The sequence below is a fragment of the Balaenoptera acutorostrata genome, chromosome 11 (genome assembly GCF_949987535.1).
Source record: "Balaenoptera acutorostrata chromosome 11, mBalAcu1.1, whole genome shotgun sequence".
Lineage (NCBI taxonomy): Eukaryota > Metazoa > Chordata > Mammalia > Artiodactyla > Balaenopteridae > Balaenoptera > Balaenoptera acutorostrata.
In genome coordinates, this window is record NC_080074.1 from 60,668,259 (window position 1) to 60,676,600 (window position 8,342).

The 8,342-nt window shown below is 55.5% G+C and overlaps 2 protein-coding genes across 6 annotated transcripts; both read right to left on the reverse strand.

The window, feature by feature from the left end:
- Positions 1–327: 327 nt before the first annotated feature.
- MYL6 (myosin light chain 6) lies at positions 328–3,546 on the reverse strand. 2 transcript variants are annotated; one of them, XM_007179570.2, is made up of 7 exons: positions 3,429–3,546; positions 3,131–3,158; positions 2,131–2,274; positions 1,751–1,924; positions 1,576–1,653; positions 1,225–1,269; positions 328–519 (listed from the first exon to the last, which is right to left on the reverse strand). In XM_007179570.2, exons 1-6 carry the CDS (start codon positions 3,429–3,431, stop codon positions 1,241–1,243), a joined length of 456 nt encoding a protein of 151 aa, XP_007179632.1. In that variant the 5' UTR covers positions 3,432–3,546; the 3' UTR covers positions 328–519; positions 1,225–1,240. The 2 variants fall into 2 exon arrangements, with proteins under 2 accessions (XP_007179632.1, XP_007179631.1); XM_007179569.2 differs by lacking the exon at positions 1,225–1,269.
- Positions 3,547–3,803: 257 nt separating this feature from the next.
- MYL6B (myosin light chain 6B) lies at positions 3,804–8,180 on the reverse strand. 4 transcript variants are annotated; one of them, XM_007179567.2, is made up of 9 exons: positions 8,048–8,097; positions 7,534–7,612; positions 6,349–6,592; positions 5,606–5,633; positions 5,250–5,393; positions 4,847–5,020; positions 4,243–4,320; positions 4,051–4,088; positions 3,804–3,913 (listed from the first exon to the last, which is right to left on the reverse strand). In XM_007179567.2, exons 3-8 carry the CDS (start codon positions 6,544–6,546, stop codon positions 4,060–4,062), a joined length of 651 nt encoding a protein of 216 aa, XP_007179629.2. In that variant the 5' UTR covers positions 6,547–6,592; positions 7,534–7,612; positions 8,048–8,097; the 3' UTR covers positions 3,804–3,913; positions 4,051–4,059. The 4 variants fall into 4 exon arrangements, with proteins under 4 accessions (XP_007179629.2, XP_007179628.2, XP_007179630.2 ...); XM_007179566.3 differs by lacking the exon at positions 7,534–7,612 and having other exon boundaries at positions 8,048–8,180; XM_007179568.3 differs by lacking the exon at positions 7,534–7,612 and having other exon boundaries at positions 6,349–6,573; positions 8,048–8,172.
- Between the last annotated feature and the right edge of the window lie 162 nt (positions 8,181–8,342).

Sequence of the window (8,342 nt, forward strand, 5' to 3'; positions counted from 1 at the left end):
GTGCTAATATGGCCTGGCTTCTGCACCAATAAACACTCGCCGGGCTCCCCGACAAAAGGCCTTCAGTGCTGGGGAGGGCTAGGAGAGGACTCAGCACCATATGGGATGGCCCAAGGGTGGCCAGCCTTGGTGCTACAGGGATTTATGGCTTTCCTAATCCCCAAGGGGTAGCCTTTGTAGCATCAATAACTAAGGCCAGCATTTCTTAAATCAGGCAAAGATGGTTCCTAGAGGCCCTTGGCCGGCCGGCTTTCCCCAGCCTCTGGTCCATTGACCCCCGACTGTCCTCCCCTTCACCCTGCTCAGGAAGGAAAGCAGAACCGCATGTAGGGCAGAGAGCAAGTTTATTTGGTGAATGCTGATGGCAAACATCATCCAAGAGAGACAATCTGGGAAAAATACTGTGACAAGAGCACCTAGGAGGCCTCCGGGGCTACACACACAGTCTCCCACAGGGAAGGCGTGGTTTCCGTGCACACTGGGACTGTCTTCAGCCATTCAGCACCATGCGGACGAGCTCTGTGGAAAGGAGAGGGGGTGATCCAGGGAGCAGGGCCAAGGGGAGGGGTCCACCAGGGGCCAGGAGACCACAAGACCACAAAGGTAGCCTAAGAAGGAATGTGCCCACAGCAACCAACCTTGGGGTCAGTTTGCAGAGGGGCCACCTTGAGTCTGACCAGTCCTCTCAGCCCCCGGCTCCCCTCCCACCAGCTGTTATTTCCCCACCCCACCCTGAGCAGCAAGAACACAGCAGAGGCAGAAGAGTTCTCAACTACACCTACAGCTACTGTCAGCCATTGGCGGGAGGAGAAGACAGAGTTTTGGGTTAGGGTACCTCCGAGCTGCCCAGCAGAAGGACGGGGAAGAGACTTCAGCTACAGTAGCACAGTGGGACAGGCAACCCAGCCCCCTATGCCAACTGCCCGTGCTCCCAGGCTAAAGGATGACCATGAAGCAAGACTGGGATAGGCCGGTGTGAGTTCCCAGACACCAGCACCCTAAGAAGCAAAACCTCAGAGCCCATTCTAGGAGAGAAGGAGGTACCACACCCCCAGGCTGTCTTCCTCTTTGAGGAACCCCTCCCCTCCCCAGTCAGCTCCATGCAGAGACATGCCAGGAGGAAGTCAGATGGTAGTAGGGGAAGGGCAGGGGCTAGAGAGCAAAGGCTGGGAAGAAAAACACTGGGGAGGTCAACTAGAGAAGGGGGGCTGGGAGGAGCCGTACCCGCCCCATGGGCCCGTCACCCCGACAGGATATGCCTCACAAACGCTGCAGGAAGGAAGAGACATTAATGGTGAAGACAAGACACAGACATGGGGTGAAGGGGTCAGGCGGCGAGGGATTAGACATCCATTTATTTTACTTCCCATCCCTTTCCCACCCTTCATGCCACATAAGCCCTTCCTTCCCTGTCACACCCCCCCTGGCCTCCCACTCCTGGGCTGGGCTGGGCCCTGCCCCTTGCCTCTTGGCACTTTTTGGAGCCTGAATCCGGGGACAGGGAAAGCCCCAAACGCTGTGCTTGACCTGCCCTGTATGGCTGCTTCCTCCGTGAGACCCCAGTTAGTCCCTCACCTTCATAGTTGATACAACCATTGCTGTCCTCATGCCCTGCCACCAGCATCTCTACTTCTTCCTCTGTCATCTTCTCACCTGCAGAGGGGGAGAAAGAGTGAGCATTCTGGAATTGGGTGACACATGAGGTCTATCAGGTGGCACCTCAGCTCAAGAAGGAAGGGCAGAGCCTTACCCAGTGTGACGAGAACATGCCGGATCTCAGCACCCATGACGGTGCCGTTCCCTTCCTTGTCAAACACCCGAAGGCCTTCAACGTAGTCCTCATAGGTGCCCTGGTCCTTGTTCTTGGCCACAGTCTGCAGCATGGGCAGGAAGTGCTCAAAGTCCAGCACCTTCACGTTCATCTCTGCCATAAAGGAGGTGGAAGCAAAGTCACATGCATTCTCAGGACTGGGGATTATGGGGTTCCCACTCAAGGCAGGAGAAATCTATCTGTGGGATTTGCTAGACAAGAGCTGCTTGAGTTCAGGGCCTAGGAAGACAAAGCAAAGCTATTAGCTAAAGACTGCAGACACCCTACCACACTGCAGAGTTATTCTTAAGGACCCTCACCATCACTCTTGGGGTTCCCCAGGACCTTGAGCACCTCGGCGTTGGTGGGGTTCTGGCCCAGGGCCCTCATCACGTCCCCACACTGGCTGTACAGGATCTTGCCATCCCCTGTTCGGTCAAACAGCTGGAAGGCCTCCTTGAACTCTGAGGATTCAGAGAAACATCAGCAGTGGGCACGTGGGGGTTGACCCAAACCCTCCCTTACAGCCCCGGCAGCCCATTCCACTTTGATCATGCTGAGGAAACCAGATATTTATACCGCTGTGCACCCAAACCCTCTAAGAGGGATCCAGCGGCCCTTCCTCCGACTCAGGTGTCCCACATAAAGACCCGGCCTTCCTCCCCTTGGCAGAGGTACCAGCCATTTACATACCCTCTGCCTGCAGCAGCCTGCCCAGCCTCCTCACCTCACTACTCAGGGCAGGGATTTGCCACCGCCCTGTCTGGGCCCTGTCCTTATAAGGAAGTGGGAGCAGCAGCCTGGGACTGGGGTCATCCCAGCCTGCCACTTCCCACCCCTCCAGTACAGAGACCTTTCAGAGAGTTCAGCTACAAAGAAGTATCCTCAGCAAACTCCCCTGTTCCATTTTCACAAAGTAACAGGTCACTGCTGTCTACAGCCTTCACAATTCCAAGCTGGGGGAGGGGAAAAGTTATCACAGGAGGAGAAAAGAGGCAGAAGTAGCTGACTAAGGAACAGAGGAGCACAGGCAGCTTAATACACAGTCCCCAAGCCCCACACACAACAGGCATTAGTGACCAAGTCGTTTCACATGCCCACACCACCTAAAACTCACCCAGTGCTTGGGGCTCAGATCTAGAGTACAAGGGAAGGGAGGAAGAGAGAGTGAGAAAAGAAAATGGAAGATCCAGAAGGAGGGAGAAGGGAATCCACTAGGTACTCCCCTGGGGGTGCTGAAGAGAAGACGGGTGGCTGGAGGGTGCTAGAGGGAGTGTCCCTCTCCCTAAGCATGACCTCAATAGGGGTCAGATTACCTACCTGCGGTCTGGTCCTCGGTGAAGTCACACTGCTCAGAGAAGAGGGGAGCGGTCAGCATCTTAACTCCAATCCCCCAAGCTTCTATCCCAGTCCCAAGAACTCTGAACCACAAACTCCCGTTCCATGCTGGGGACCCGCTTCCCAGCAGGACAGGATCCCCGACACTCCAATCCCACCTCCAACCTTTGAGGCCCTCAGGTTCCTTTACCCCCTACCTTTTGCCTTCTCCCCGCCCCCTATCCCCGGCTTCCCGCCTCTCGCCCCAAATCCCGCTCATCCTCCCAGCGCTGGGCCCCACCATCTTGACTGCTCTGCTCTGCGGGACCTTTTCCTGCAGTAATGGCTCCGGTTTCTGGCCCAACCCTAGTCTTAGTACGTCCCAATGACGTCACCCCAGCCGACCCAGCCAATAGGAATCCTGGCCCGGGCTTATGCAGATGACGCTGCTATATTAGTAATGAGGTGGGCGGGGCCCACTGCTGTTCATTTCTCCAGAATAGCCCTATCTGGGGCACAGAAACTGCAGAAGAGGGTGGAGTGGGGCGCAAGGAATCTGCTCCTCCGAGAAGCAAGAAAGTTAGAGGATGTCGGATTGGGGAGGGGTGGGGGGAGAAGAGAGCCCTCCCTTTCCTTCCTTCCCTCCCCCACCTATAAAGAAAGCAAGAGTCGGAGACCAAGGGAGGAACCGTCTCTTTATTTTGAAACAATAGCCTCCTAGTGGCAGGAACTTGCTTTCGCCTGCGGGGGAACGGGGTGGGGGGGCAGTGTCCGACCCCACTGCACCTGTGGAAAAAGATGAAAGTTGCCAAATCCTGGCCCTCTCGCGCAGCAGGACATGCAGACGTACTTCCCTGCTTTTCCACACTGGCTGAGGGAAGGGAAGGAGGCTTGCCTCTCAAGGCGAAGTGGGAGGGCCCTACCTGTGGAGCTCAGACGCTTAGGATGTGCTTCAGGAAGGCTGCAGAGAGAGGAGGCAAGAGGGGCTGCAGAAGCTGGCCTGATGATAATCCACCTGACTTTAGATAATACGGGTCCCAGGGTGCCTCACCCACATATCTCTGACTTCCTGCCTCCCCCCTTCCCCTGTCTCTTCTGCTCCTCTGGCCCCTCACCTTCATAGTTGATGCAGCCGTTGCTGTCCTCATGTCCTGCCAGAACTGCCTCCACCTCCTCTTCAGTCATCCTTTCTCCTGAGCCCCAGACACAGCGTTTTAGCCCCTGCCTCCCCTCCCTCATCAACCTAGGCCTCTTTCTTCTGAGTGGTACCTCCTCTTCTTCCACCCTGGAGACTTGCCCACAGCAACAGTCCCCCAAGAGAATCCTCTCCCTGTAATGAGCATGCCTTGAATGTGTCCCTGAATCTTGCTTTCCGTTTCACCTCAATTACACCCGGTGAAAGCTTTGACCGATAAGGAAACTGAATTCCAGAGGATTAAGAGACATACCATATCATAGAGTATGACCATCTCTTCCAAAACCGAAACTCAAATCTCCCACCTTATCCCCTTTCCTCTGCCCTTTGGGAGGCATCTGCAGCCCACACATTTTAGCCCCCGGAGGAAGACCTTCAGATTGTACCCAAGCCTCTGACCTTCTCAGTCTCCTGCCCATGACCTACAGGAAAGTAATCCCTCCCTGGCTCTGCCTACTTAGCCAACCTTCTTCTTAGTTCACCCCCTCCTCTCAACCCCACAGGAGTTCTGGTCCCTGCCTCACCCAGGGTGGTGAGGACATGTCTGAGCTCTGCTCCCATGACTTTGCCATTCGCCTCTTTGTCAAACACCCGAAGCCCCTCCAGGTAGTCCTGGTATGTGCCTTGGTCCCGGTTCTTGGCCACTGCCTGGAGCATGGGCAGGAAAGTCTCAAAGTCCACACGCCGGGACTTCAGCTCTGGAGATCAGAGAAGTGAAGGAGAGGTCACTGTAGTGTCACCCAGGACCCAGCCCCCATACCCACCATGAAGGGTTTTATCCGTTCAACATTCACGATGCTTTTCTGCCCCTGGGTTTGACAGTTTCTAAAGTCCTGGGACCCACCTCAGCATTTTTTGTCACCTTACCAACATTCCTCGGTTCCACCACCAAACTGAAAACCCGCATTGTCACAGAGGTCCCCTCACCATCACTCTTGGGGTTCCCCAGGACCCTGAGCACCTCGGCGTTGGTGGGGTTCTGGCCCAGGGCCCTCATCACATCCCCACACTGGCTGTACTGGATCTTGCCATCCCCTACTCGGTCAAACAGCTCGAAGGCCTCCTTGAACTCTGAAGTATAAGGAGGGGTCAGTGTTGACAAGGGGTCCCATCACCACCAGGAGAAAGGAGATTCAGAAACTATGTGCTTGAGCTGAGCAGAACAGGGAACACAAAGAGTACTAGTGTGGGAGTTTTCAAGGTCGGGAATGGAGTTAGGGGAATAGAAGGAGGATCTGAAGAGGGACTTGGGATGGACAGTGGGCTCAGGGGCTTCGCCTCACCCTCCAGCTGGTCCTTGTTAAACTCGATCTGTGGAAGAAAAGAGCAGGTGAGGAGAGATGACAGGGCTCATTCAATCCCTCTCCAGCACTCCTCCCGACCAACTGGCAGCCACTTCTGGGGAGGGGCCCAAAGGGACCAGGCTGGGAGCCCAGCCACCTCAGTCCCATTCCCAGCTCCAGACCTTGGGAGAATCCCAAGAGGAGGAATTATTGGGGGGAGGGTTTCCAGGGAACAGGGTTAATCCCATGCCACCTGTTCCCCTCCCTCTACTGCCCTGAGCCCTGCATCCCTCACATAACTGGGGGCTGAACAAAAGCTAAATTTACCCCTGGCCCCCAGCTGTGATTGTCTAACAAGTCTGTCCTCTTCAGCCTTCCCTCCTGGGGTTCAGAGCTGTGGCCTTTAGTGTTGAATAGTCAGCCAGGCACAGGCAGCAGCTCCCTCCCTTCACCTTGAAACTGTCCTCAGAACCCAGATGTTCCCCATCTTACAGGTCCTGCCTCCAGCAGGAGGGTAGGTGAGAAGGTGGGGGGTGTGTGGGTGTGTACATACACACACATGACAACAAAGACAACAGCAGGGTCATAAGCCTGGATGCTTCCAAATGGGGTACTAAGAGAAAGCCCCACTGTTATCCAGTGCTTACCGATTCCCTACCTTCTAGATACCCCTAGTCCCCTAGGCTGTATCCCACCCTTGTACCACCCCCTCCAAATTCTTTTCTCATTTTCCAGGGACTCACCACCACTTTGGAGAGATCGATGGGGGGCTCCTGGGTTTTCGCAGTTTTCTCAGGGGTTGGAGGGACAGCTGGCACTGGTGCTGGCACTGGCTCAGCCTTGGTCTTGGCTGGAGGGGCCCCTGCTGCTGGCTTGGCAGCAGGCTTGGGGATAGAGGGTCCTGCTGGTTTCTTCACGGGAACATCCTTCTTGGGAGGCATGATGTCCGGTGGCCAAAGGACAGTGTGCTGATGGGGGCACCCATCTCTGTTTAAATAGCCAGGGAGTCTGGGATGTCAAGGGGCGGGGGCAGGGGCAGGGAGCCAGTTGGCTGTGGGGAGGGTGAGATAGAGGAGAGATATGACGGCCTGCCCTCACTCCCCTGGCCTCCTACGGTTCAGGACTCCTGCCCCAAGGTCTTCTCCCTTCTGTCTACCCCGCCCCAAATGCTGACCAGAACAATGGCCCCTTTGGGGGGAGGGGGAGGAGGAGGAGGCCAGAGACTGCCCAGAATGGGGCAGTTAACCTCCAGGGTGAGGATAGGATGCTTGCCAGTGACAAACACTGAAATAGGGATGAGGCAAAGAAGGGCATCCAGGTATTTCAGGCCCCCAACCCCCTGACTCAGAATAGCCCTTTTTCCTAGCAGCTTTAGACTCTTGAAGGCTGAGGCAGGAATGGGGGCCTTGTGAACTGGGATTGTTCAAGTGGAGTCTGGGAGTAGTGAAAGGAGAAGAAAACAAGCAGCCCTTCCATTTCCCTCTTACCATGGATGAGGAGCAGGGTAGTTGACCCCACGGCCGAATAATCCTCAATACCTCAAGTCCCTAACCCCCTCCCTCCCAGCCCAGAACTGGAACTGTGCACAATATAGAGAAAGAATAGCAACAGAAGAGTGTGACACCCCCCCTCCCCTCATTGTCCCCTGTGCCCAGTGTTGTTTTAGAGGTGGGGATGGAGGCAAGGATCAAGGAAGGAACCCTTGTCCACAAGCCTATGGTCATTCAAGTCAGACAAAGGTAGGGTGCCTGCTGAACCTGCAGGGACTCCGTGGTGGCACCTGGGGGGAAGGGCAGGCTCTGAGAGGCAAAGGGCCTAATTTCTAAAATCTCAATCCAAAGGGATGTGAGAGGTCCCCTGGGCTCCATGAATACTCACACCCAACCGGAGGGATAATAAAACCCTGACTCGGTAGCCAGGTTACAAACCTTGCTGGGGGCGCTGGGGAAGGGTGGAAGTCGATGGGGGGCGTACAGAAGAGGGGATGGGTTGCTGGTTACTTTTGTTCTGGGAGTAAAGAAGGAGACGATTTAGATAGCATTCTGAGGAAGATAGTAGTGATTCCTCTTAGGCCCTGGGATTCAGAGAGTTGATGCTGGGTCTCCCACTCGCAAAAAAAGCATTTGAGTATCATTACTGCAAATTGTCTCATTTTAGGAAAGTCAGAATCATTCCTCCAGCCGGGACTACACACACACACACACACACACACACACACACACACACACACACACACACACACACACACACACACACACACACACACACACACACACACACACACACACACACACACACACACACACACACACACACACACACACACACACACACACACACACACACACACACACACACACACACACACACACACACACACACACACACACCCCTAAGCCTTAAATAAAGGAAAGAGTCCCTCCCCAGCGCCCCAAAACTCACCCTGCGGGGTCCAGGTAAGGGGCGGAGGCGGGGCGCAGGGCAGCCGCGGACCCTGAAGGGTTAATTCCCGTGGCCTCTGAGCACGCCGGGAGTCGTAGTCCTCGTGCGCCCGCGGGCTCACGGGAAACTCCGCCCTACAGAGCAGGGCGGACGCCCACGCAGTGACTTCCGGGCCCACGGCGGCAGTTGGCGACTCACGATCTTTGGGACGTGATTCTTGTCCCGGAACCGAAAGGCAATGAGCACTTTACAATCCTCTTCCCTGACCCTAAAACCGCGCGCGGTCCCTCAGGAT